Source organism: Varanus komodoensis, unplaced genomic scaffold (assembly GCF_004798865.1).
Source record: "Varanus komodoensis strain SLA01 unplaced genomic scaffold, ASM479886v1 scaffold53, whole genome shotgun sequence".
In the NCBI taxonomy this organism is placed as follows: Eukaryota; Metazoa; Chordata; class Lepidosauria; order Squamata; family Varanidae; genus Varanus; species Varanus komodoensis.
In genome coordinates, this window is record NW_025336126.1 from 5,518,365 (window position 1) to 5,546,344 (window position 27,980).

The 27,980-nt window shown below is 46.0% G+C and overlaps 2 protein-coding genes across 4 annotated transcripts; one reads left to right on the top strand and one right to left on the bottom strand.

The window, feature by feature from the left end:
* Positions 1 to 4,610: 4,610 nt before the first annotated feature.
* Positions 4,611 to 12,369, top strand: SGF29 (SAGA complex associated factor 29). 2 transcript variants are annotated; one of them, XM_044448111.1, is made up of 11 exons: positions 4,611 to 4,748; positions 6,280 to 6,358; positions 6,668 to 6,743; positions 7,723 to 7,795; positions 7,885 to 7,949; positions 10,178 to 10,307; positions 10,408 to 10,554; positions 10,971 to 11,006; positions 11,098 to 11,260; positions 11,397 to 11,477; positions 11,826 to 12,369. In XM_044448111.1, exons 2-11 carry the CDS (start codon positions 6,284 to 6,286, stop codon positions 11,940 to 11,942), a joined length of 963 nt encoding a protein of 320 aa, XP_044304046.1. In that variant the 5' UTR covers positions 4,611 to 4,748; positions 6,280 to 6,283; the 3' UTR covers positions 11,943 to 12,369. The 2 variants fall into 2 exon arrangements, with proteins under 2 accessions (XP_044304046.1, XP_044304047.1); XM_044448112.1 differs by lacking the exon at positions 11,397 to 11,477 and having other exon boundaries at positions 4,613 to 4,748.
* Positions 12,370 to 17,194: 4,825 nt separating this feature from the next.
* On the bottom strand, positions 17,195 to 27,413 carry LOC123032272 (sulfotransferase 1A1-like). 2 transcript variants are annotated; one of them, XM_044448047.1, is made up of 8 exons: positions 27,309 to 27,413; positions 26,409 to 26,701; positions 24,118 to 24,243; positions 23,808 to 23,905; positions 23,329 to 23,455; positions 22,730 to 22,824; positions 21,403 to 21,583; positions 17,195 to 18,706 (listed from the first exon to the last, which is right to left on the bottom strand). In XM_044448047.1, exons 2-8 carry the CDS (start codon positions 26,557 to 26,559, stop codon positions 18,594 to 18,596), a joined length of 891 nt encoding a protein of 296 aa, XP_044303982.1. In that variant the 5' UTR covers positions 26,560 to 26,701; positions 27,309 to 27,413; the 3' UTR covers positions 17,195 to 18,593. The 2 variants fall into 2 exon arrangements, with proteins under 2 accessions (XP_044303982.1, XP_044303983.1); XM_044448048.1 differs by having other exon boundaries at positions 26,409 to 26,585; positions 27,309 to 27,341.
* Between the last annotated feature and the right edge of the window lie 567 nt (positions 27,414 to 27,980).

Here is a 27,980-nt window from a genome sequence, read left to right on the forward strand (position 1 = left end):
ATCACAGCGGCGAGGATTGCGCTTGCTCAATACTGGAAGAGTGAGGAATTACCCACTGAGGAACTGATTTTAAAAAAAGATTCTGGACTGTGCAGAAATGGACAGATTGACTCTATCTTGAAGGAGAAAGAAGATATTGATTTCTATCAAACTTTTTTTTTATGACTGGCTGGAGAAACGGGACTTGGCTTAGATTTAAAGATGTTTTTAAATTTTTATAAATTGATCTGAACTTGATTATAGAATGTTAAAAAGATACTTATAGGGGGCTGACCCAGTATGTCCGATGTATTGATGATTGATGTTTTTAGTTTTTAGTTTAATTTTTTTTAATAAAAATCTTTATAAAGAAAAAAAGGGGGGCTCAAGGCAGCTTACATCTCCTCCTCCATCTTATCCCCACAACAACAACCCTGTGAGGTAGGTTGGGCTGAGAGTCCATGCCTGGCCCAAAGTCACTCGGTTGGCTCCATGGCTGAGCAGGGACTAGAACCCAGATCGACTGAGTCCCAGTTTCATGCTCTTAACCACTACACCGCACTGGCTCTTTTGATGCTCTGCAACAACACAGATGTGGAGGGCCATCTGAGTTGGGAGTAGGTGCAAGGCAAGGCAGCCAATAGGCAGGTAGGCATCCAATAGGGTGCTCAAAAGGGAGGGATGCCTCATCCAGTCTGCCCCAGACTATGTAGCGTTCTAGTTCATAATACATGTTGTGTGTAATCTGGCACAAACAATTCAAATATTGAGCAAACTGATGGTTGTTGCTATTTCACAAGAGGTTATTTACTGTCCTTCTCAGGGCAGAGGGAAATGCTAAGGGCTGGCCCTTCATTGCATCTGTTTCCTTGTGTCCGGTGACTAATGGCATCTTCTCATCTCTGTATGTATCTTTAACTTCCATACTGATCCCTGGCTGAAACTTGCTGGGTGGTATCAAACAGTTAATAGGTGCATCAAAATGCAATATAAAATAGAAATAACAGTAAAAGCATTATAAAACTATACTTTAAGAAAATAAACAAACTTTAACAACTAAGATCATTCCACACAGCTCAGCCTGCTTTAAAAAAAAACATGCCTGCAATGCCCCTCTTTTATGTGTTATTTGGCAAACAGGTTAGTCATAACCTGGTGCTAAACAGATAATGAAGTTGGTGCCAGGCGATCGTGGTTGGAAGAGATTCCATCAATCATTGTGGCCCTCTGTGCAGTTTTATAGGTTACAGTCATCACGCTGAATTGGACCTGTAACCCTTCATCTGGTCAGATGCCCATCAACAGACTAGAGTGAGATTTATTCTGGTAGCTCTCATTCAGTCCATTGTCACAGCCAGGTACAAGTTTAGCAGACCCAGACTGTCACTTGCTAAAGATGAAATGGAGAAGCAGAGCTGAGGGCAATGCAGTCCAAAACACCAGATGACCCGCCCCCACAGGAGATTCATGTAGATATTTAATAGCATGGGGGACAATACTGATGCCTGAGGGACCCCATTCAACACTCTGAGTGGTGTATTATTATGATTACTGTCACTGTCGTTTCTTACTAGCACTAACATTTCTTTAATCATTTCTTTTATTGCAGAGTTCTCTGCAACATATTAATAGTGCAAATGCCAGTTAGTTCCAGAAATTACCAAACACAATGAGATAGCACGATTTAATTTTCATTTCCCCTTCCTTCTTTCCTGAAGACGGTGATTTTGTTCTTTTTGTTTTCTGTATGGCAAGTGGGATCCACAAGCAGCAGTGATGAAAGGCACTAGACTCATAAAGCGTTTCTGCATTTTGGGGGGTTTCTGAGCCATAAAAATACTTTTGCATGTATCCCCGTGCCTTCCCACATGGTCAAAGTTTTCAGTGGTTCTTGAAACTCTGGCTTAAGGAAGAATGTTGTTTAAAGTCTGCATTCTTGTGAATGCTGGATGTTCTTAATAAAACACTATTTCACAGACTGTACATTTAGTTTTAATGAAGAAAGACAGTCATATGGTACCTGAACTGCAGCAGTAACAGATGGTCATCGTGCTTTCCTGTCTCATGACAGATGTTAATGAATGCAAACCTAGTTTTGACATCCTTGTGATACCTTGCGGACTAACAACTTTCTTATGGCACAAGCCTTTGTGCACTGAAATCTAGCCAAGGATAATGTAAGTAGTAGTCTAAGTCATCTGGAGGGTACCAGGTCAGGAAGTTGTCCTAGTAGTTCTATACATGTGTGCTTGAATACAGGTGTGATCCAGGGCACACAGAAGGAATCCCAGTAGCAATACTTGTTTTGACTGCATTAATGTGTCCAGTCTTCTGGAATTTGCCCTAACATTGTCGGTTTATCACTGTTGTGAACTGTCACTATGTATATTCTGCATAACTGAAGTTTCACAGCCATTTCCCTCCATTGCTTATATTCACTGTTACCATGGAATTTTGGAAGCTGCCAGATACCACATCAGGCTCTTACCATCTCCCATCCCTGATTTATTTTCCAATATCCTCTTAAATGTACACATCTACCCAAGATGACATTTCTCTTCCATGAAGATATATGCCTTAATAAAAAGGTATGTTGTTAAGACAGTCTTCTCCAACATAGGGTTCTCCTGATGCTCTGGACTGTCTGGGCCTGAGGATGACGGGTATTCTGGTTGGACTGGAGGCCACCCAGTCAGGGAAGGCTGCAGTAACATCCTGCATCCTGGGGTAACTTGTACTCCCCCAGCTCACATTCTGTAGTATAATTTATACATAAGCAGACATGCAAACTTGTTCTTGTAGGACATTGTAACAAAGTTCTTAGTTTAAGAGCTCCCCAAATGTCAGCTTCCTCCTTTTTTTAATAAACCAAAACAAACCTAGGGTGTCAAAGCATGAGATACTTGTACAAAGGAACAAAGGAAGATTCAATAAATATCAGCTTTGTCTCTTTTTAAAGGTAAGATTCTTTGCTAGAACCTCCCACAAATAGAATCAAAGTTCATTGAGGGAAAGCGGTGCTATTTTTTAAGTTAGTAGGCCAGACTATTTTTATGTAGAGAAGAGCTCAACAGGCCAAACACCGTTATGCAGATTTTCTTGTTTGACACGCTTCAGGAAGAATTAAACCTTAAATTACCTGTACTTTGCTGAGAGCTGAAAGCCATTTTTTATGTTGATTGAAACCTCCTGGGGGGAAATTTCAGCCAGAATAGAGGCTGTTCAAATGCAGCATTTTTCTTGACTGGAGTACTTTCTTTGGGGGTCAAAAATAAGCCCAAATGAAACATGCTAGTTTTTTTAAAAAAATTAACGTGGGCTGAGGGTTAAGATGTTTTTCCTGCATAAAAAAAGTCCTACAACTCCCAGCATTCCCCAGCCAGTACACCTAAGTGGGCCTTTTTTTTCGTCAAAAATGCATAGGATTGCGCCTAAACATGGCTATTGCTGTCGAGGTTTCTCCTGCAAGGCCTGTTTTGGGTAGGCCTCATCTTCCTTGGCCAGGATCCCTCGAGACTGGCAGTCTTTGCTCCTGCACAATCTTATCTAGGATGCATCAACAACACAGGTTCATTTTGTCCTCAGTAGCTGCTAGTTAAGCAATTATTAACCACAGCTAGCCGCAGGAGGCACCCTGGGGGTTGCCGAAGGGACCTTCCGATGGCCAGTGATCGTCACAGCCCCGCCGACTGTCCCTAGCTAGAAACAATGGAAAGAGGGAGGACTCCCCCCACCCTTAATGCCACCCTGTCCTCCGAACCCCTTTGGAAGGCAATGTTGGGTGAGGATGCCTGTCTACCTTTTTCAAAAACAATTTTTAAAGCTTTGACCAGTGCCTACCCAATCGTCATACGACGGATTTGCTTGTGGTCCAAACCGAGTGGACAGTCTTTAAAAAAAAATCCAGCCCGCCAAGTATTATGCTAGACTTTTAGATACTTTGTCATCTCTTGTTTCCGATCTTTGCTGCTTCCAAATGGTGGAAATTGACAAGCGAAATACCGTCTTCCCGGGAATACCTCACTTTTTGCAGTTGGATTTCACAATGTTTTTGTTCTTGGTCAAAAGCGGAGGGAACATAAGAAATTCTTAGATTTGGAGGATACGCTAGTGTTTGCTCCGATTCTATTCCACAGTCTCTTGCCCAGTTTCCTTCAAACTGAATAATGCTATAATCCCACGCATGCTTATTCTGGAATAAGTCCTATGGAAATCATTGAATCTTACTACCGAGTAAGCATGCATATCAGGTTGCATTTTGCCCGTCGTTCTCTCCTCCCTTCATTCGGATTTGCGTACAAATTGTGCCCTCTTCCACACCCGGAAAAGAAGTCTGTGATCTGCGCCCCCACCACTTAATTAAAACAAGTTGAGAAAAATCTCGAGGCAAAGTTAAATCAGTACGCATGCGCTTCTCGACATTTACTAAAACTCCCAGGAATCTTTGGCACGAAGGTCTCTCATTGGCTAGCTAAAGTCCTTTTCAAAATTCCAGAAGAAAGCGAAGCAAGCCAAAGCGGCAGATACTCGCAGAGAAGGCTTTTTGCGCATGCGCCAAACGTCAGGCACGTTACTAGTTATTGGCCTTTGCCAGTTGCGTATCAGCCTGATCTCTCAAACTGCGCATGCGCCGGGCTCCAGCGGCACGGAACTACGCTTGCAACTATTCCACGCCATCTTCAGGCATTCCCTAACTCTATTTATTTATAACCTTTTCTTGGAGCGTGCATCGGGTGCCGTTCTGCTGCTACCGATCCGGGCTCTGAACGGTAGGGGATGAGGGTGAAAATGGCGTTTCCTGCAATGATGGGGGGAGGGGGCGCGAAAGAGAAAGACTATTTTTGATGTGCGCATGCGCCCCAGTTCCGTCACGGCTTTTGCCGCCCTCGTTGCATGTTAGGAATTGGGCTTCCTCTGCTTGTGCTCGGCCGTGGTGCATGATGGGAGTCTGGCCCTTTCTAAGAATTGGGAGTCCAAAGACTCCCTTTTGAAAAACGAAGATAGAAAGAATGATTAAGAAGTAAATACACCAGTTAGAGCCAGAAGCTTCAAAGTCATTTCTGTTTTTCCTCCAAAATTCCAAGTCTTTGCTATCAGATGTATAAATCAGTATTGCCTATCTTTAATGAGGCCATAGCCACGCTGGAGTTCACATTGGGTTTGCAAAGAACTTGGAAGAATCGATGAAATTGTCATTTAATGAAAAGGGCCGTCATTTTCTGGCACTGCAGCGTGCATTTCTTTCTGGTGCTCTTGGCAACCCATGGGCCACTTTTAATGTGGCAGGTGACAGTGCTACAGTCCTACTTAAGCTTCCCTTTGCTGTGCCCAAAATGAGACCCAGAGCCAAGCTCATGCTGTAGGAAAGGCAAACACATATATGCAGCTAAGCTTGTTTATCTGATAAAGACAGATCAAACATCAATAACATTTTCAACTTCCAGAGGGTAAACCTATTGGACATACTGGGGCTTATTTATGAAAAAGTATACATACAGAAGACCTTATTGTTGTATTTATTATTATTTAACATGGATTTCTCAATCCTGTAATAACTATAGCTAAGTGATGAAACAGATGCTTCACCACAGAATGCCTTGGGTTCAATCCCTCCCTAGAGGCCTGGCAAGCTACTGCTGTTAAGCATAAATGCCACAGAGCAAGCTGGACCAGTGGTCTCAGCACTCTAATGCAGGCTGGAATCCCTTCTTTGCCATTCTGCTTAACACAATACTTACTTGTGTTAAAGAGTATCATTGCCAAGTAGGTTCTCCAGTGATCCAGAATCATCAGAAGCTGCCAAGTACTGAGCCAGCGCAGTGGTCCAGCTCATTCCATATAATCTATATGGACTGACTGCAGCTTACCTGGATTTTACCCATGGACTAAACCCAGGGCTTTCTGCATGACAGCAGGTGTTCCACCGCCAAACTGTGGCTATCACAGGGTTAGGAAATCTATGATCCTCCAGATAGGGTTGTACTTGAAGCCGTTTTGGCCCCAGCCAGAACTCTCAATGCTCAAGCTGATGGCAGTTGTAGGCTAACAATATCTGGAAGGCCACCAGTTCCTCACTCCTGCTCAGTAATTTTATGCTATGACAGATTTATCTCCTGCCATCCTGAAGAAATCCATTGGTTGGGTTTTGCGACAGACAGAAAGGCTTCTCTGCTACCACCTCCAGCTTTTGCTCTGGATATTTTGCCAGCTTTACTGTGTGTTCTACATGGTGGAATAGTAGGATGCATTGTGAGAATTAAGTTTTTCTCTTCCCTGACACCCTCCCTGCCTCTCCTTCAGCAACATGGCTCTGGTATCAGCTGATTCCCGCATAGCTGAACTCCTTGGGGAATTGCATCAACTTATCAAGAAGACGCAGGTAACTTGACAGTCTTTCCAGAGACTGGAGCTTTAGGGACTGGGTTGTGTGGTGTGGAATGGAATGGAATGGAATCTCCCTAGCTTGTGGGTGTTTCCACAAGGAAAGGCTTTTGCAGCTGTTTCTTGTCATGGAGAGTATTCTTTGACTTTATGCCGCTGTCTTGTTTTGGTGTTCTTTTACTGAGTCTTTCTAGCGAGCACTGGCTGAGGGTGGGAGAAGGCAGAGAATTGTTTCAACTGTGACAGGCTAGAAGGTCACAATTTGGGTGTCAGTAATAAGATTACCCAGAATCTCTTTTGTCCCTAGGAGGAACGATTGAGGAGTGAACACAACCTGATTAACATCCAGAAAACACACGAGAGGATGCAGACAGAAAACAAGAGTAAGTTGGAACTGCCAGTATTGCATTGTGTTCATACCAATTCTGTGGGGCAGCCAGTGTTGGAATACTTTGCACAGTAGCCTTCCCATCCAGACAGTTTCCAGATAGGTCAGGTGGCAGCTGCCTTCATCTCAAATCTTCATGACTATGGATGTCAGGATGACCAACATGTTTGGAAGGCACCAAGCTGGGGGAGACTGACGTGCATCTCTGGTTGCTGCAGCTAATGGAGGAAACTGTAAAGCTGGAAAAGATACAGGAAGAGATTGTCAAAATGATCAAGGGGCTGGAACAGCTCCCCAGTGAGGAAACATCACAGTGTTTGGGACTCTTTAGCTTAGGAAAAAGGGGGCTGAGGAGGACAAGATGGCAGTCTATAGAAGGATGCATGGTGGAGAAAAATGAATAGGGAGAAACCCTTTTTTCTCCCTCATAATATGAGTACCTGGGGTCCTCTTGTGAAGCTGAATGGTGGGAGAATCAGGTCACATCAAAGTAAGTACTTCTTCACACTGTGGAATTTGCTACTGCAAGGTAAGACACTTGCCACCAGCTTGGATGGCTTTAAAAAGGGAATTGGAAAAATTCATGGAGGAGAAGGCTGTCGCTGGCTACTAGTTATGGTGGCTTGTCTTTGATTTCCAGGATCAGACTGCTTGGTTGTGCAGTTGGTGTGAGGAACATTGTGGAAATCATCATTGTCTTAATTTCTCTAATTATTTTGTGGAATTCCCATGGACATCTAGGACTATTTGAGCACAGTGGGAAACTTGGGAGCCTGGACTACACAGACCTTTGCTCTTGTCCTGCATAATTTTTCTTGCGTTCTTTAAGTAAATGAAGCTGTGGGGCACAGTGCCTCAGGTCTCCCAGTTCTCCCGCCTGAGATATCCCTCGTCTAAAGGGTCGGGGGCGAGTGTGCGAGGCTGAGAACTAAGCCCCCCGCACGCTGTCTCATCTGCCTCTTTCTTCTTCTCAGTCTCTCCGTATTATCGGACCAAATTACGGGGCCTTTATACAACGGCCAAGGCAGATGCTGAAGCTGAATGCAAGTGAGTATAACTGAGCATGTTGCCCTCCTGTGGGGAGACCCTGACTCCCCTTTCAAGTTTCCACTGAGTCTTACCTGCCCCCTTTCCAGCATCCTGCGCAAGGACTTGGATAAGATTGCTGAGATCAAGTCACTTCTGGAAGAACGCCGAATTGGTGAGTATGCTGGGGGCCCAAGGAGACAAGTTCCTAAGTGCCGGATGGGCTTACTTCATTGCTCTGGGATGAACTGTCCCAACGCTTCCCCCCCCCCACCCCACTCCACCAAAACCAAAAACATTTAACTCTCCAAGGGACTGGGGGAAGTCGGGAAGGGTTCTGTGGGGCCGCACAGACGGTTGTGTTGGCAGTCTTTGTGCTAGCTTGACTTCCCTGAGCAGAGGGGCTGTGGATGAAGGAAGTCACCAGTGTGCCAGTGAGTGTGAGTCAGTGAGTGAGTCACCAGTGTGCCAGTGAGAGCCAGTGTGGTGTAGTGGTTAAGAGCGTGGGACTGGGACTCAGGCGATTTGGGTTCTAGTCCCTGCTCAGCCATGGAGCCAACTGGGTGACTTTGGGCCAGTCACAGACTCTCAGCCCACAGACTCACAGGGTTGCTGTTGTGGGGATAAGATGGAGGAGGAGAATGATGTAAGCTGCCTTGAGCCCTTTGTAGGAAAAAGGCAGGATATAAATCAATCAATCAATCAATAAAATAAGTCCAGTTAGGGTCTCATCCTGCTACCGGACAGCTTCCAGCAAGGGTCCAGCATGCTGCAGTCTGCTGGCTCACTTAACAAAGGGCACTCCAGACTCCTTGTTGGAGTCCAGCCACCTGGCTTGCCTCCAGAGGGCTGCCTCTTCGGCCCTTGTAGCCTGGCTCATAGAAGGAGGAGACGTGGCCTGCCCCACTGAGCTGAGCAGCGCAGCTCTCAGAACAGCCTCCCCAACCTGGTGCCCTCCACATGTGGGTGTGGTGGACTAGAACTGACCTGTTGCAAGTGGTGTTTCTCCCTCCAGCAGTCACCAGCCTCAAGCCATTCTCAGCATAACTCTGTATTGCTTCCACACATGTCGTCCAGTGAATTCCCTGAGCATGCGCAAATGGTTTGTTGAACCCATCCCAGTGGTCATTTCCAAAACTCTCCTTAGGAACCCACTTGCAGGCCGACTCTCAGAGAGGCGCACTGCGAAAGCGCACACACCCTTTTTCCACATGCTTCTCAATCAGTCATGCTTTTTGCCAGTGCTGCCTCCTAGCCACAGGGGATATCTCAGCGGGGAGCAGCTGATCTCCACTTGAACCCAACCTAGTGGTTATTAACCCAACTAGTTATTAACCCAACAACTGGTTGGTTTAATAACAGTTGGGTTATTAACCCAACCAGTCCCTCCCACTTGTACCTCCACACTGTTCCCAGGACCATTTCCGCCTCTGCCTGGTATCTCCACTCCCCACTGAATCCCAGGGCCTTGAACAAAGTCCTGCTCTTCAGTCCCATCTAAATATTCCAATTCCGAATTAGAATTCAAATAATTAAAATCGGCATGGAGCATGTCTTGTGGGAACGCTAGCCCAAGCCTGCCCTCCCACTTGCTCCCAACATGACCATTATGTAGGCTGAGTGGGGCTGATGGGAATGGTGGTTGTTCAGATCATGTAAAGGGCCCTGGGAGAAGTCTGCCCTGAAAATTCAGTCTGGGGTTTAGAGGGACCTTCGGTTGGCTACCAGTAAGGGTGAGAGTTTATGAGTTTTGGGTTGGAACCCCATTCTTTGATTTGGAATTTCCTGTGAGGGGTTTTGGCAGGGAGGGAGGCATGACACATTTAAAAGAAAACTTTGGTAATTCTTTGTGACTGGAAGATCCCAAAGCGACTGCTTAAGTAAGAGTGGTCGAGCGTGGCTATCAAGCTGGTCTGAAGCATGGCAGTGGCCTGAAAATAGGTCACCTTGGAGGATCTGCACAGATATTTTGTATGCTTGAAGTTTTCCTGCCTCGAGGCTGAACTTAATTTCAGAACAGCTCTAAGGAGCCACACTGAAGTGTCAGGCACGGGGGAAGGCAAAGGTTTCGGGCCTAGCAGTACCCTAGCCTGTTTTACCTTAAACCTCTGACTGCCAGTAAATCAACCTCAGAAGAAGCATTTCAACCATTCAGAATGGGGGAAAACACTAAAGGATTGGCTGCAAGGGTGAGGGGGCCATTGCCACGTGAATGAGCTGCAGAGCGCTGGCTTTGGGCCCCAGGTAAACTGGAAATGGCTTGTGGGCTTCAGGTTGAACTCCCTTGTCTTAAACCATAGAATTGGTGTTGAACAGCCAGACTCTGCTTAGGGCACATAAGTCTTGCATGATTTTTGGATAGGAGGGGAGGTCCCCCTGACTGGCTTCCTTCTCCTCTCACAGCTGCCAAGATTGCCGGCCTCTACAACGACTCCGAGCCGCCACGCAAAACCATGCGCCGTGGTGTGCTGATGACGCTGCTGCAGCAGTCCGCCATGACTCTCCCTTTATGGATTGGGAAACCTGGAGAGAAGTAATTATTCCCGGGGTGTGGTGAGGGCAGCGGGCACATTCTGAGTGGTTATCCTTCAGCCAAGCTTATGCCCCTCCATTCTCATATCCTCCCACCCAAGGCCTCCCCCACTGTGTGGTGCCATCCCGGCCTCTAGCGATTATGTGGCCAAACCAGGAGACAAGGTAGCGGCTCGTGTCAAGGCCGTGGAAGGAGACGAGCAGTGGATCTTGGCTGAGGCCGTGAGCTACAACCACGCTACCAACAAGTGAGTTGCATCTGGGGCCACAAGACTGGCTTCGAGGGCACTCTGGGTTTCCGCCTGCATTTTGCTTGTGGAGCCCTAGGTTTGAACAGGCACACGGGCCTAGGAGGGTGATATGATACTGGCAGTTTTACTTTCAGTTCCTTTCCTAATTATACCTAATGTGGACTTGTAGGCCAGGCATCTGGAGGGCCGCAAGGTGCTCACCACTGCTGTAAGCAAAATCTGCCCCAGGAAAGGGCTATTTTCCTCTGTTGTCCAGAAGGACATAGCAATAATAAAGGTGCTGATATAAGAAGCTGAATCCTAATTTTCTCATGGATACATCTTGGATACTAGGCTTCCTCTTTTTACTTTCTCCTGGGCTGTCCGGTGGTATCTGTCACATTCAACTCTCAACTGCATTTCCTCTTCTCCAGGTACGAGGTGGACGACATTGATGAAGAAGGGAAAGAGTAAGTTGTGAAGGATGGTTGAGGGTGGGGTGGGGTAGGAGCTGTCCTGCTTGCCCGCCTCCTGTCTACCAGTTTCAACCTCTTTTCGCAGGCGCCACACCTTGAGCCGGCGCCGCATCATTCCCCTGCCCCAGTGGAAGGCCAACCCCGAAACCGACCCCGAGGCCCTTTTCCAGAAAGACCAGCTGGTCCTGGCCTTATACCCACAGACGACCTGCTTCTATCGAGCGCTTATCCACACTCCACCCCAGCGGGTAAGGAAGAGGCTGAAGACCGTTCCTTGGTGGGTCATCCATACTATGCCAGCGGAGAGTGGGCGTGCTTCTCTCCCACTGGTCTTATAGTGGATAATATAGTCCTACCAGCATAAAAGTATCCTTGCTTGAGCAGGACAGAGTTGCATCCAGCCTGCACTGCCTCTTCGTTTGCACTGCAGCCTCCCCTCTTGATCCAGTGTCTTCTGCCCTGCAGGTAAGGAGGTTTCTCCCGGCTCACAGGGTAAATGCCATTAGTTCGCTCTGAATTGGGGGGGAAAAAGAAGCCCTGTTCTTTGATCTGCCCTGATCCCATTAGAAATCCTCATTATAAATTGTGCTTGTAACTGCTGTGACTGTCAGGAGTAGGGTAGGTAATAATTCTCTCGTGCTGACCAAGAGAACTGCAGGTCAGGGAAGGAATTTGCATGTCCCACAGTTTAGCTCCTCAATGTTGCTGGAAGGAGAATTGATCCCGAGATAATAGGATTTGAGTTACAGGGCCGTAAGGCAAAGGACCTGGAGTCTTTCCCTTCTGTGGTATTAATGTGCGTATTTCTCCTAGCCCCAGGATGATTACTCGGTGCTGTTCGAGGACAACAGCTATGCGGATGGCTACTCTCCGCCGCTCAATGTGGCCCAGCGCTATGTGGTGGCTTGCAAAGAGACCAAGAAGAAGTGACAGTGCCCTCTGGAGGGTGGTTGTGGTGGTGCTATTGAAAGGAGCCATCTATCAAGTGGATTTTTCTGATGGACGTTTAACACAGGAGAAATAATAATCCGGAAGGTCCAGGAGACAAGTTTATTACTCCAAGGAGTAAAACTCCCAGTACAGATTAAGCAGTCTTACTGGTGATTCTGTTGCAATTTAATTAGATAATGACTTTAAACCGTTAAGGTAACTGTTCTAGGCGTAGGCAGCTCTTTAGAGGTAGACATGTGCCACTTTGCAGAGATGTCTGGATGAAAAAGCAATTGCTTGAAACCCATGGAGATTTATAATGTTTGGGTTAATAAACTTGTCTCCTGCACCTGTTAGAATTCTGCTTTTGCTCTGTGGTGATGCCCTTTTGGCATGTTTGGATTTAATAAAAGACTGGTTTATCACCCCTTTCTGGGTACTTTTTTCTACCAAAGAGACTTCAAAAGTCAAGTGATCTGTTGCTTGCCACGGAAGAGAGATGTGAAATTCAGTCCAACAACTTAGAAGCCAACACGTGAACCTGGATTACTGGCTTTCCACTAATTGAGATTGGGATGTCTCTCCGGCTTGGAAAGTTTTATTTTGGCCTTATTCAACTGGCATCCCCCTCCTGTGAGAGAAAAGGATTGCTGTTCTTCTAAGTCTTTTAGAATCTTCTAGAAAGGCATGGGTGCAGAACTCAGGCTTGCGTGCCTCCAGATGGCCTCAGCTACTTTCCCTGCCCCCCAACTACAACTACTGGTTTGGTGATTTCTTGGCTTCTGTGATGTTTCCCCACCAGTCTACATCTGAAATGCTTTTCCTACAAAAGTTTTAAGCTCTAAGAGTTTTGTGGCCTGCCCATTTCACCTCCTGCCTTCCCTCCACTAAGTTAGGGCTATTTCTTCCAAATAGAAATTTGCCCCCTGGGCTGAAAGTTTCTGCACCCCTGTAGAAAGGCTTCTGCATCGAATCTCCTCTCTGCAAGTTGGAACGCCCTTTACTGTGGTGAACTACAACTTCCGGCATCACCAGCTGGCGGCCATGTGTGTTGGAGAAGGCTGCCTTAGAACATCTTCAGCAGTAAGCACAGGGATACCGACATTCAATAAATATTCTTGGGAAAATGCTGCAGTTTTAGTTAAACTCTGCTGCAGTGAGCCTGGTCAGCAGTCTGGATAGAGGCGGTTAACACTCCCATAGAAGATCAGGGTGTACAGATATTAAATAAAGGATGGAGTTGGGGATGCATGCTCAGTGGTCACTCTTCCTCAGCATGCCCTTTGGGAAGAAGTGGGTTGCTTTTCAAGGGCAACTGTATCTTCATTTCTCAGCTTTGACATTGAAATGTTCTGTTGATGCTAAGCTGTGATTCATGCACTCCATTTTTTTCTCCCTGTTGACTTTTTGAGGGAAGTGTTTGTTTTTGGAAAAGAGCTCAGGCTGTTGGAAAAATGGCATACTCATGTTTTAAATATATTCCTTGGTTGGGAAGTTTGAAATAGGACATTCAACTTACTGAAGGATATTGTGTCCAAGCCTGGTCTCAAATCAAAGGGAAGCAGTGTGATGTAGGGGTTAGAGCGACCATCTCTGACCATGATAGGAGTTGAAGTTGGAAACATCTGGAGGATATCTGGTTGAAAAGGCTGGGTTAGAACATTGGATTATGACCAAAGAAGCCTTGATTAAATCCTGATTTTCCCTTAAATTTCACTGGCCGACAACTGTCAGCCTGAGACTTCTTCACATGGTTGTTGGGAGGATAAAAGGAGAGGAAGGAAGAAGAAAACCATGGCTAAATGGGCAATAAATCAAACCATGGATTGACAGGTCTGGTGCCAACACTGCCGAGACTTGCCAGCCCTTTTCATTTGGGAGAGCACAGTGATTCAGGCCTGCAGTTTTATACTGCACCAGGATATAAATTTAATAAAATAAAAACGAGGATATTTTAAACCGTTAAGCTGTCCATGAAACCTTTTACAGGCTTGGCTCATTTACTCTGTTAACTTCTCCATCCTGCCGCTAAGAGTCTTGCTAAGATTTCGGGAGGGACCTGAGACCAGAGCTACCTTCAACCTGGTGCTCTCTAGCTTTCTTGAATCTCCCTTGAAAAGTATCCAAAGCTGCTTCCTCAGATTAAGCCAATGTGTAAAAATGTCTTTTCTTGTCCAAGGTCACAAAATCCAGCTGCTGTTATAGAAGTGTCAGTGTGCATGTTCTCCTAAAATTCTCCACCCTAATCATAGGGGGTGAAATGGAGAGGGGTGGTGAATTTTCCAGCAGTTTCTTGGGGAAGAGTTTCAGGTGGGGGGATAGCATACTATTAGGGATTGCAGCAAAGCAAGCAGCAAAATAGATTATGCAACCTGCAGAAACAATAGCACCAGCAACAGTAGACAGGAGTTGCGTAACAGCAAGGAACAGAATAGCCGTGAGACCATCTTGTCTCTAGGGCCTAAATGTGGCCTGTTTTGCTAACTCCAGCCCACAAGTAGGCTGGAGTAGAAATCCACCTGGAAAAGCAGTCAGCCGAGTCCAGCCCAGCCCTTCCATCAGTAAATGCAGACTCTTAGTTCCTGACAGCCAAATTGCACAGAAGGTTATTTGTGCTTTTGAAAAACGTGTCGAATGGATGTTTTTAAAATCGGAATAAAAGTCATGGGAGCCAAGTCAGGAATATGCTTCTGAACCACTCTTTCACACACATCTTTGGGGGCAAATAGAAATATGTTGTGGGAGGTTTTGTTTCAGCAGAAAACTGGAGCAGGTCTGCAGACAGAGGCACATTCTGGATTGGGGTCTCACATTTGCCTCTCCTTCCAAATACAAACATGCCTGGTTTAAGCATCTGTTTAAATTATGAAGTGTGGACCTTGTACTTTGATCCTTAAATACAGACTGTTCTGTTGTAGTGTAGATCAGTGCTGTCCCTGTAGCCACAACCCAAGCCGTGTCCAAAAATTCAGGTAGCCGCGCTGATCTGCTTTGACTGCTTAACTCAAGCATTTTTAATCTCTGCTAAAAACAGGTTTTTGATAAAGTGGATGCATCTTAACTGCCCCTGCAGGACCAGGCCATCACAAAATACTTTGTACATCAACAGGGAATATATAATCATTGGGGAAGTGTATTTCCTCCAGTTGCAGCTACTATAAGAATTGCAGAAATGCTAAGGACAGGGGCTGTTTTGAAGCTGGACATGTGTTGCAATTAATCATTGACAAAAGAAACACCTACCTACTGCTATTTGAATCTCGGTAAATATTAAAAGCATTTTCTAAAGTTCTCAGCCAGGTGACCCACCACTTTGACTGGCTACCAAGAATGGCCTTCCCCCTCTTTGGAACACTCCCCAAACAGACTGAAATGGGACAGAGGTTTGAGTATTTCTAGCGCTCACAGAAATACAGTTAGATTGTCCTTAGATTTTTCAGACCTGCAGCTGTATTCTGTCGTTGATCTGTTTTAATAATATTTTGTAATTTGCTTTAATGGGGAATTGTAAAGCTGACTTCAAATATTTTGAAACTGCAAGGCATGGTCGGGGGTGAATGTTTGAAATAAAATGCATGGAAATAAGGCGTGCTGAACTAGCATCGTATGGCTTTTTTAAAGGGAAATATTTCAATCTGATAGAAATAGTTCTTCATCGTTGCAGTGCTGGCATTAAAATGCAGTCTGACACATGCCTGAGCCCACTGTCCTAGTCTCCCAACAGAAAAACCCACTAATCCACATTCCTTACACAGTCTTGTGGGAAAGATAAAAGCATAAAGATAGGACTAAGAAGGAAAAGCCTCCATAGCTTTTGGAATTTGAATGTTTGATCAGTGCTCGTGTTTGATTAGGCAGCTTTTCTAACATTACTCAAATACCGTAAATACTTCCCGGACTTTGAAATCCATGGAGAACTGGCTGCTGGGGGTAAAGAGCGACCTGCCCACCACAGTGGGGAAGGGGGAATTGGGGCTAGGGTCTTTTCCATGAGAACTCAGTGCTTCAAGTCCGATCATGTTTACTGTGAAAAGCTGGATGGTATGCCATATATCAGAGAATACTAAACAAAGGGTTGGGTGGAGGAGGATCCAGTTTGGACTTGCTGGGAAGTTGTTGTTAGCTGCAAAGTCGTGTCCGACCCATCGCGACCCCATGGACAACATGACCATAAAGTTGGAAATATTCTGAGTCACTTTGCAATTAGATCACAAAGGGGCACCTCCAGCCACTAGGCCTCATATGGCCTACTATGGCCCACAATTTCTTCTCCAGGCTCCTACTTTCTCAGCAGGGAAAAGCTTTTAGCAGAGATAAGAGCTGAGCACAGAAGAAGGCCACAAACGAAGTGACACAGCCTGTTTCTTCATACATATTTGAGAATATCTCTGAAGTGTGATAGTGTTTCCTCGGACAGCTTTTCTAACATAATGCAACATTTGTAGAAGTGCTTGGCTTTTAAATCCATGGAGGACAGACTGTTGCTGAGTAAAGGGCTATGCAACAGGCAACAGGTTCGAGCCGGCGGCTGTGCAATTTCCTTGTTATGGGAAGTGATACCAGCCTTCTCATTTTCCATTGTGAAAGCCTTGGCGTGAAAGTGGTATTTGGGAGAACATCAGAGCTAGCTAAGAAGTAAGGATGTGTTTGGGGCACACTGCTTAAAGAATCATGTCTTGTGTTGGGAAAATTTGGATAAATCCTGTCGGAAAAGCATTACTTCTGTGTGCCTTTGCATTGTGGGATCAAATCCTGTACTCCTTTTCAAAACCAAGCTAAGTCACTGTTTAAAATGGCATGGGAATTCACAGTTTACAAGGAAGTATCTTTTGCTAAGCTCAGAGGGCTCCATGTGCCCTGGTCATTCAGAATGCCTAGAGTCTAGATAGGCTTATGAGTTCATGCATAGTTTCTCAGTAGCTTGAATTTACATGTCTAAGCAGACCTGGAGATGGGTTCAAGTTACTGAACTAAAGTGTCAGTACACAGCAATTAGAAATATTGTAATCTTATTGTCACTGTACGAGTGAGTGACATTCCTTTATCTGTTCTGTATGTGATGACCTCAGAATCTTATTGTAATCTCTGCATTCTGTCATCAATTGCCCTGTACCTGTGACGTGACTGGCAGTGTATAAAAACTCTATAATTGTGTTGAAGCTTTGCAGCAGAGTTTACCTCTGCCCGCCCGGTAATGCATTATCGTGAGTACGGACCCGCGGGGAACCTGAGTCAACGCAATAAAGTCAAGATGGTTGGACGCTCCATTTATTTCAGTGGTTGGTTGTATTGTATATCTTTTAAGTAGCATGGAGATGTGTACAAAACGTGTTTACCGAAATTCTGTAAAAAAGACTAGAAGAAATAAATCATGCTCCTTATTCACCAGAGTCTATTTTCTGAAGTCTTCCCAGGATTAAAGCAGTAAAGCAGAAACAGCAACCAGGTGGGATTATTTAATGGTTAAACAACCTATGCATAACTCTTAAACAGGCCATGGGTTTTGCATGTTCATAATGGTGGCCAGGTCTCACTGGAACTCCTTGTAGGTAAGTTAACCTCTGTGTGGCTGTTGTGTAATGCGAACTAGCTCAGAGTATGAGGAAAGAAGCTGAACTTTCCCCTTTCTTTGGCTTAGTCTGAAGGCAGCATGGACATCAAGGTTAGGCATGGTTGGACACCTTCCAAGGGCCCACTAACCAGGTCATCTGCAAATGCTTGCAATTTGTAACTTTCCTCTCTAATTCTGGTACCTTTGTCCGCATCATCCCTGATATTTCTATTCAACACTTCTAAAATCAGTATAACAGAGGTGATAACGGGCATCCTTGTCTTGTACTCTTTTGTATCTCTATAGTCTTTGTAAATTCTCCATTAATTATAATCCTAGCCGACTGCTTTTGATAAATGCTTGATATCACATTAATAAACTTTTCACCAAACTCCATTTGGGCCCTCTGTTGCTTCCAAGGGCCCACTAACACAAGTCCTCTGGGTGACCAGCATGATGGCCTTCATCTCACTCTGACCCAGGCAATGGAAAAGCAGAAGCAGCCATGGCCTGCTTGCTCCTCAGCGCCCTGCCTGTCAGACAACGAAGTGGTAGCAGTGATGAGAAAGAGGCTGAGCTGCAAGAGAAGCCAGCAACAATGATGGTGAGAAGGTTGGCCCAATGAGGGGGCGAGCCAAGGATCCTCCGAAACCTAGTGCCAGAGGTACCTCATGGAGCCATTGAGTGGTATAGATGTGAATGAGAAACAGCATGACACCAACCGATGGCAGGCAGGGAAGGAACGCACACAGCCTAGCAGGGAACAGTTGGACGAGTTGCCAGCTAGAGAGAGAACTATCATTACTAGCGCTCAGAGCCACCTGTGCAAGGAAGAGAATCTAGGAGCCGTGGGTGCATCACTTGTCTCCTCTCCAGTATCTCACCTGAAGATTTAGTCCTGAAACGGGAACCCAAAGGATCTTTTGATACACTTTCAAGTGCCTGCATTGAACTGCCGCAGCTCATCCTGCTCTTCTTAAAGGTAATGGAATTTATAGGACTGCTCTGTGTGTGTGTGTGTGTGTGTGTGTGTGTGTGTGTGTGTGTGTGTGTGTTTAAAGCATCACTGAAAGGGGGCCCTACACAAGAATCAAAAGCGATCATAACTCTGTCCGGAAATGCAGGGTCGATCCTTCCATTTGCCTCTTGTAATGAGCATCAAAGCGCTCATTTTGAGCCACTGTGAAAAGATTCTTCCAGTCTCCAGTGATTCCTGGGGTGAGGAGAAGAAACGGGTGTCAACAGAGCACTGATGATTCATGTCAGACGTGATAGGTTGCTAAAATGACTGTCTAACAACCTGCAGACCGAAGAGCAGTTCCTATACCTTTCCCAAACGTCCCCTTGCTAGATCTCTTCTCCCCCTCCCACCCATTGAGGCCACTGCTTCAAGACAGTGCATAGGGTGGGGTAGGGCCTGCTTCTTCAAACCTGGCCTTTCCCATTGCTCCTCCAAGCCCTGAGGAGGGATGGCAAGATGGCCACAAGCCCTCTTTTCCAGACAGCAGTCCTCTAGTTGGAGGGCTGCCATGAAATTGGTTGGCTCAGAAGAAACAGAAATAGTTATATGCACAGTGCATTCTGTAGATTTAGACATGGTTAGACAAGGATCTAAGTCTGTTTCAGATGTTCTCTTCCACCCATGCATCAACATTTGATAAACCGTAAAGGAGAAAACCAGAACCACCTTGCAAGCCCTGATCCCAACGTCACCACCCCTACCATTCCCCTGACTCATGTGCACATCTAGAAAGGGGAATGTACACATTTACACTCATAGGATCTCCCTGAAATCGGGAACCCAAAGAATCAGGATTCCTTTTTCTAATAACAAACAGATACTTCTGCAGCTATGCACACACAGACTTCTCTGTATCGAAGCTGTATGTATGAGCCTATTATGGGGTGTAGAGAGGGGTAAAGGGTAGGCATAGTCTGTATTTTCCCCTCCATATGTTCATAGAAACATAGAAACTGAGCGAGTCTCCTGGGCCATCTAGTCTGACCCCCAGCTCCAGCCTGCTCTGCTCATGACGTGCCTACCATGTGCAAAAAATTGGGCTCATCAGGGATTTGAACCTGGGACCTCTCGCACCCTAAGTGAGAATCATACCTCTAGACCAGTGATGGCGAACCTTTTAGAGACCAAGTGCCCAAACTGCAACCCAAAACGCACTCATTTATCGCAAAGTGCCAACTCTGCAAAAAACCCTGAAAACTGAGGTTATAGTTTAGAAAAAACAACTCACAGCCAGTCCAAGCAAATATATATATATTCTTTTCAGCTCACTGAGCAGCCATGTGAAAGCTTGGATGAGTTGTGGCTAATGAGTTGCGGCTCGTAACGTCATTGCCTGGTGCCATTACTCCTTTCCGAGCATGCGCATGGCCCCTATGTGCGCTGTTATCTTAAGCTTGGCTGCTGGGGTGATGCTGGGGTGACTTGGCTCGTGTGTCGACAGAGAGGGCTCTGCTAACCCACTGTGGCACATGTGCCATAGGTTCGCCACCACTGCCCTAGACCAACAAGCCATCAAATGCATGGGGTGCTGGTATGAGAGGGAAGGTTGGAAAAGGAGAAATATTTGTAAAGCCGAATGGCTTATTGATCAGCAGTTATGGGCAAGAGTCTTTGCTCTGTAATCTGCCTACACAGTTTTGATATTTGATGGTTTAGGAATTTAATTAATTCATTAATAGTGTGGATGCAAATTTCAAAGTTTCTGTCTCCTCCTCAGAGCTTTGAGTGGCCGAAAGGAAGTGATCACATTTGTTTCCCCCAGGGCTCAGGCCCAACTTCCTCCAGTAATGCCTTCTGAAGCATGCAATACATCAAAGGTGGGCCACGGTTTTTCTGTCAACTTAACACACTGGTGGTGAGCAGGGCCCGAACCGGAATTGGTGAGTAACCCTGCCGGCCTTGTGCAATTTCTGCACAACCCTCGCTTGCCCCACAAGGACAGGACAATTGTTCTGAGCTGAGTGCATGCAGAGGCTCTTGAAATCGAGCCAAAATCCACTGCACAGCAATCCAGTCACATGGTTCTCGTTCTTGCAATAAATGAGCACAGCATTTTTGCTGTGGACTTTACCCCACTTCCAAGGGGATGGGCCTCGCCCAAGGGCCTTGTGGCTTTGACCCACTTGTTCTTTGTCATTCCCCCCATCAGAAAGCAGGCGGTAAAAATCCCAGTCCCATCAGCCTCTTGGCTTGAAGGAACGGTGTAAATCCATTTTTACATTCATGCTGGGGATAAGCAACCAAGGATGGTCATCAGCGTTTTGCATGCCTCAAGTGAGCTTTCGAGCAGTCTCTTTCTGAAGACAGGCTGTTTTCGAGATGAGACTGTTCTAGAAGTTGCTGCTCCTATTTTCAGTTTCATTGCAGACTTTATGTCAGAGCCCTACATGGGTTTTTTCCCCTTACCTGTCTTTTTGTGCTTTCTGCTGCATTACTTCTAGGTGGTCCCATGGTACTAGTGGAATATGCTAGTGGGGACTGGCTGTAACATGACCCGGCTTATGGACTCCGGAAAGCAAGGGAAGGGTTCATTTTGCAGCCGGGAAATTGCTGTAAATCCAGGTGCCAGTCTAGCAGGAATCTGGTGCCTAATGCTCTGGGAGCCATCTTCCTCTCTTTGTGATGGGCACCGTACAAAATTATGGCCTCAAGGATGCCAAAACAGCCATGGCTAGCTAAGGACCGACACCTGGAGTCAAGGGCTGGCCCGAAGGAGTGGAAGATGTGGACGACTGATGGGGAGATAAAGCCAGGAAAGAGAGAGGCTTTTTGTTGATCTCTTGCGAGATTCTCCAGCCCATGTGATGCTAAGTCTGCAGCTCCCTCTGAGCAATCCTCATCCATTCCACCCTCAACCCTCCGCACCTTCGGGAGTGCAAGCAACTCACCTTTCCTCATGAAAGGGGAGACGGTGTGGTCCATGATTTCCTTGGGGATACTTCTGTAATTGGCCATCTCATTCTGGCGCATCTCCTTGAAGGAGGTGTGGTGAGCAATCTTCTCAACCAGGCGTTCATCGGGAGGCATTTCCAGGAATTCCATCACCTTCCGGATCTCCCGAGGTGAATTCTACAGGAGAAGCAATGATCAGGGTTCGGAACTGGGACTCCTGGGATGAGAGAGAGCAGCAGGGAGCAGGATGTGGTGTACTGTGTGATATGAGCCCAATAAATTGGGGGTGGACCATGTCACGTCATGCCCAGCCAACCCAGGGACTCTCCAGTGCACTCGGTGCATGCAGCTTCCAAGGCTTCAGTCCTAAATATTTATATTTCTATATGGTACTTTTCACGCACACTTGTGTGCATGTGGGTGTTAGCCAGAATAGGCACATCATGGAGCCTTCATGTTCAGAAGTAATAGTCTCTGATGCTAAACTCTAATTGAGTGGCTAAATGTCTGACAGTTTTGAAGTAAATTAAGGCCACCTTAATATATAAGTGCTTTGTACATGCTCAGGGCCCCTCTAGGTGCACAGAAGGAGGAACTCTGTAAATTAAAATAAATGTGTGTTGCTGTTTTTTTTAATATCCCCACATTCCTGACAAGAGCCTGCATTAATCCAAGACCTTTGAAATCTGGAGAGCAGCTAAGCTAAGGAATGGAGGGGGATCAACTAAGAGAAGAAGACTGGAGGAAAGGAAAGGGAGTTGACCTGCTCAGTCCCCTAAAATGGTAAAGATATAGTCCTAAGCATGTTCAGAAAGGAAAAACATCCCATAACCACTGTGTTGGCTTAGGCATGGTGGGAGTTGTAGGAATAGTTTTTCTGAGAGTGAGCTGCAGGCCTTTTTCTGGCTAAACATGCACAGGCTTGTACCCTCAGTATATCTCAGCTGGGAAAGGAAGGGTGTGAGCATGGGATATGTGCAAGAAAAAAGGCGAAATGCAAACTGTATAAATACATCTGTTATCCCATACAGCACCACAAGGTTCTGTTCCAACTGACCCTGAAAAGGAGCACAGCTGTCAGGGGTAGACTATATTGTCCTGCTGGCTGAGCTTAATGGGAGTTAAGTCCAACATCTGGAGGACCACAGGCTCACCACCCCAGTCTCATCCTGCATGGTGAGGGTGGAGGAAAGAAGTCATCTTGGAAGACTGCTTGCAGAGGCTTATTGGGATTTGTGGCAGTCATTTTTCAGAACTGGCACTGAGAGGGGTAGATTAGAGAACAGCAGAGATTTGGTGCAGGGGAGAAGAGGGGAACCTTGCCTCTTTCAAGTCTTCATAGAAAAGGTAGAGTATCCTTTGTTCTTTTTTCTTGTCCCACCAGCCTTTGACGTGGTCATACCAGGATCCAAAAGATACTGAGGAGAGAGATTGATGTGCTTTGATGCTCTAGAATGTAGAAGCCCCAGAGGCCTATTCCAGGGGTGAAGGTCCTACAGCAAGAGCCTTTGGCATAGGCTGAGAAGAAGCCCCAACTCAATGCTACAGCATAATGAACACAAAAGGTAATCGGTCAGGCATGGGGAACCTGAAACTCTCCAGATGTTGTTGGGCTTCCACTCCCAGAAGCCCCTGCCAACATCAGCGATGGTCAAAAATACTGGGAGTTAAAGTCCCACATATCTGTAGATCTAGTTCTTGTCCCCCCTGATGTAGACAATTTGCCCACCCAGAAGGAATCAGTAAGAGATGGATTAAGCCCAAGAATTGAATTTCCAGTCCACAGAACTTCAAACCAGGTACAAGGTGAAATAATGGCCCACTGTTATACAGGTTTGTGACTCTACATTTCTGGAACCAAGCATTCCTTGAAGAGCTAAGGTTCAATGGCCTGCAAAGATTCATCACTGCCTGGTCCTTACCATCTCCAGCCATAAATTTCTCCAGGAATTCATTCCATGTTCCAGGTTCAGGATGAACTTTTGCCATTTGGTAAAAGTAATAATAAGAAACAGCCACATCTTTGGCATTTCTAGCCACATAGATCATCTGCAGTGCGGAGAGAGCAAATGAAGCAGATCTGCATAATACATTCCACTTCTGCTAAGCAATCCAAGGAAAATGCAAAGCACTCTGACCACTAGAAATCCCACCCGATCCTCGTATCTGGTTTTCAGATTGTCCATTGGCCTGCTTACAAATCCACTTTCACATGGACTAGAAACTTACTTTTTGAAAACAAAAGAAAAAAAAATAGATGAGCCCAGCGGACATTTCTGCATGTAAGCCATGGGCACTCCCCACCTGCATCTTTGTGATCAACCCTCTGCCTCATCCCCCTGGACTGTAATCTTGGTCGCCTCTCTTAGCTCCTCCTCTTGCTGTATTCACGTCCTCTTACCTTGCAATTCTTTCCCCAGAAGGTCTTTGGGAGCAGTTGGATGGGCAGGTGGGTTTTAATTAGACATGGGCGGGGTGATTTTTGGAGCAGCTCAATGCCTGAAGAGGGGAAAAAAAGAGTCAGTGAAGGGGATTCTCCCACTCTGAACCCATTTTCAGTACCTGACCCTGAGCACTGCCAGACCAGTCTTCCCCAAACTGCTCCCATCCCAACCACAACCTCCATCATTCTCAACATGGCCCTCAGAGAAGACCGCCAAGCAATTCCCCCATTTTGCTGGCTGGAGTGGAGGACTTATGGGGTGTTATACCTGTGGGAATTCCAGGAACAGCAAACTCCAAGAATGGGACGCGCATGTAGATGGGAGCAACGTTGCATTTCTTTTCATCGCCTCCTTTATAAAGCATGTCTATGACCTCGCTGATCCACGTTGTTCCTGAAAGGCATGAGAGGAATGAGTGTTCCGGCTCAGGCAGTGGGGAACTACCAGGAGGAAGCTGAAGAAACTGTGTTGCCTGGATGGTGGCCCGTGCTCCTGAACGCCGTCCTGGTTCCCCCAAGAAATGAAGCAGAAATAGGTACCCTGCACATGACCAGCGCTCCGAGATGGCATTCGTCAGAGCTTGGCACACCCTGTGCCCCTCCAGATGTTGCTGAACTCCAACTCTCATCACCCCTGACCGCTGGCCACGCTGCCCGAAGTTCAACAGTGTCTGGAGGGCCTCTGGGGTAGAGAATACTGATTAGGGCCTGCTGCGCCGCGTCCCTGGTCATCAAAGAGAGCTGGACCACCCTCCCTCTCGAGCCCAGAGCAGGCCTAATCCCCAGTGGAGAGGGACTGCTGTAGCCAAAAGGGGATCAGGGAGTGGGTGGAGAAACCGTACTCAGGGAAATCCCGAGACCCTCCTTAAATTTTCAGCCTTCCTTTCCTTTAAAGCCAGTCTTTCCACTTGTGGAGACAGAAGGAAACATGTTCAGACAGTATCTTACCTAACCATTCAAGACAGAAGTAAGCCTTGCCTTCCAATCCTCTGGGCAGACAACACAGAAATGAATGATACGCACCACACCCTTTCAGTTTTCTTCATTACCAGTTTCAACAATCTTAACAGTTTGTCATTTCTGGCTGTTCTGTTCCCACCCCTCTGTGGCCTTGGGGCTCCTCACCAGAAAATAGGTCTATCTGCCTATAATTGAGTGTAGGTTGCTGTTGAACCAAGGGTTGCTCTTGAAATGGGGGTTATCATATTGTCTGAACCCAACAGAGATAATGAGGAACAACCCACAGTTTACAACCCAGCTACAAACCATGGGTTCTCTTCACAGGTGTTCATGGTTAATAATCCATGGTTTGTTAGTGCCTCCAGGTTCAGACAACATGATAATTCACATTTCAACAACAACCCACATTTCAGCAACTTGCTATACTCAACCCTTTGCGCTTTCTGACTTAACTAAGCCATGGGGGGCTTGGCGATCATGCGAACCCAGTCAATGTCTGACTGTGGCCCTGAAGAGAGGAGAAGTCGGGAACACAGTACCCTTCCTATGCAGATATAATGGGACAGGGACAACATTATTTCACTGTTGTTCTGCAACTAAAAGCAGGTCTGGGGAAACGACTCTTGTAAGGCGTAGCCAGAAGCTCAAACACAATAAAACGCATTATCGGGGCTTGAACTGCAGGTCCTAAATTCTGCAGGTCCTAAATTCTGTTTGTGTTAAAGTTAAGAGCAGCCTTGAGAAGCAAACCTTTTTCAGTACAGGAATAAGAGAAAAGGAAGGCTGCTTAACCTTTACCCTGCTGCTCACCACTTAAGGTATTTTTCTTTTTTATCTGGTACCTATTTGTCAGCCAAAAATTACTAAGCAGCAGGGTGTGTGTGGTGGGGAGGAGACAAGGAAAAGATACCCAGAGGGGAAAGATTAAATGCCACCCTTTTCTGCACCCACTCTGCTCCTTCCCTCAGAACTGCAGTTCCTTTTCCCAACGAAGTGTGTATGATGTGGGAGGTTGTGACCAAAACGGCCAGGACTGCAGCACAGCGGAAGGGTCCTGGAAAAGCAGGATAAAAATGTAATGCAATATGTAATCATAGGTAAATGAAAGGATGGGTGAATGCTAGATAACAGCTTAATGACTGCAATATTTATTTATTTATTAAACCATTTATTAAAACATTAAAACAATGGGGCGGCTTACAACACTATTTCACCATAATAACTGTGGATTAAGGCTATTTTTGCCTCATTGCTTTAACATACCTGGCTCAGGGGACGGTTACAAATGCACCATCATTCAGAATATAGTGGGACAAGACAGATGATTGTGAAGTAAAGAAAAAAGTTGCCTTTGGAAATATGTAGTGAGGAACTCTGGACAACATTTCTTCAGGTAAGAGTTAGAAGCAGGCCATCATTTCATCAGTAGGGCAACTCCAGCTCCTCACACGCCAAAGAGATCTCTTTTATTTTGTCCCGAATTTTTTCGTGTGCATACGTGCGTGGGTGTGGTTGTAACAGCAGAGTTGAACACGGTGGTACAGAAATGCCCCACGAGTGTTAATGCTCTGTGCAAATGTAGCCTGCAGCATCACTCACCAGACTTTGGGTACGTGGAGATCAGCAGATCGTCTGGGTGGGCTTCAAAGAGGTCCACCTGGTCCATGACCTCCGCAAAGTACTGTATCATGGGGACCCCCTTAATGGAGATCAGCGGAGGGCGCTCTTTCTCTCCTTCTGGTTTCATCATGGCACAGGAGGGCTTCAAGGGGGCAGCTGCAACAGAGCAAGAGGGATCTCCACCTCTACAAAATCCAAATGTTTTCCCCCTGCAGCGCTGGCCCAGTCAGGATTTGTATGAATGGAAGCTGAAACGGCAGCTGGAGAAAGACCTAGACAAACAGTAAAACCATTTCCCATGTTTGACATTTTTTGGAGGTGATGATTGAGAGGTGTGGAATTTTGCTGGGAAAGGGTCGAAATGTCACCCAGAGGAGTAAACAGCAAATAGGGAGAAAGAGGAGAAAAGAGGACCTGCCTCTTTAGCTCAGTCCCCCTCCTGCCCCCTTCCAAGTTTACACTTTTCTGACTTAAAAACACCATATCTTCTATTTTCCCTTCTTTTAAAAATGAAGTCAAGGTAGGAAGTTTTTAAAAAAGAACAGCAATGAAAACAAGTCTGACAGTCAATCTGATACAGATCTCCTCCAAAAAATAAACTGGATTGAGTAGATATAATCACAGCCTAAATAGGGGAAAACAGAAGCCAAGCTACTTATTGTTAGCTGAGTCTCCCAGCTCACCAAATGTCAATAAAAGTACCCTCAGATTTGTGCAAATGACCTATTTTTAGTCTTGGAGAAGGCTTTTGCCTAGGGAACCCAGGAATTCTGGCTCACAGCCTCTCTCTAATTGCAATCCACTAACACCCACAATTTCCTTCCTTTACAGAGCACAGGGAAGAGTAAGGGGAAGGTGTTCTAAATTATCATTTATTACCTTATTCTGGAAGAGGAGCAGCTGCCTTTGTGGCTGGTGGCTCTGGTATGTGAGCTGCAGCTCGCTCAGATCCGGTTTGCTGGAGGTGGACCAGAAATGGGTGGAGACAGAGATTGAGAGAGAAAGAAGTTGGAGAAGGCGCTGGAACATGGGAGGGGGAAGGCATAGATTAATTCAACATGGCATTTTGCAATACTCCCACTCTATGACACTTGAGGGCAATCTTTAGTCCTGGGCAAGGTCTCAGCTTGTATGAGGGAGTTGCTGATGTAACTTCTGCTTGTGTGGGCCCTACTAGTATTGGGGATTAGTTGGATTAAAACTAGTAAGAATTGAGCTGAACACAGTTCCTGGATTCAGAACTACTGAGAAATATTTTATAAGGTTGGCGTGCTGAAAGTGCACTCTTTTGGCGGTTGCTAACTCACCCCACCCCTCCACACGCTGCAATCCTGCGTGATTTCTGGCTGGAAGACTGATGGGAGAAGAATGGAAAGCAGGACCTGAGAACCTCTGCTATGCTCAGATATTAGCCAGGCATAGCAAGGTTTCAAGTCAGCTCAAAGATCAGTGTGACTACATATTCATTCTGGATTTAAAGTATTGTCCAAACCTGTCCAGTGGCTGTCTATCTAGAACTCACCTTGTACACCATGGTTCCCTAAACTGGTG

Bases quoted from the DNA above. Each gene is read 5' to 3' on its own strand.
- SGF29 (XM_044448111.1), top strand. From the start codon at position 6,284: ATGGCTCTGGTATCAGCTGATTCCCGCATAGCTGAACTCCTTGGGGAA. The intron at 11,007-11,097 runs GTAAGTTGTGAA...CTCTTTTCGCAG, and splicing joins ATTGATGAAGAAGGGAAAGA to GCGCCACACCTTGAGCCGGC. The intron at 11,478-11,825 runs GTAAGGAGGTTT...TATTTCTCCTAG, and splicing joins CAGTGTCTTCTGCCCTGCAG to CCCCAGGATGATTACTCGGT.
- LOC123032272 (XM_044448047.1), bottom strand. From the start codon at position 26,559: ATGATGAAACCAGAAGGAGAGAAAGAGCGCCCTCCGCTGATCTCCATT. The intron at 23,906-24,117 runs GTATAACACCCC...TCCCCTCTTCAG, and splicing joins TGTTCCTGGAATTCCCACAG to GCATTGAGCTGCTCCAAAAA. The intron at 22,825-23,328 runs GTAAGGACCAGG...CTCTCTCCTCAG, and splicing joins GAAATTTATGGCTGGAGATG to TATCTTTTGGATCCTGGTAT.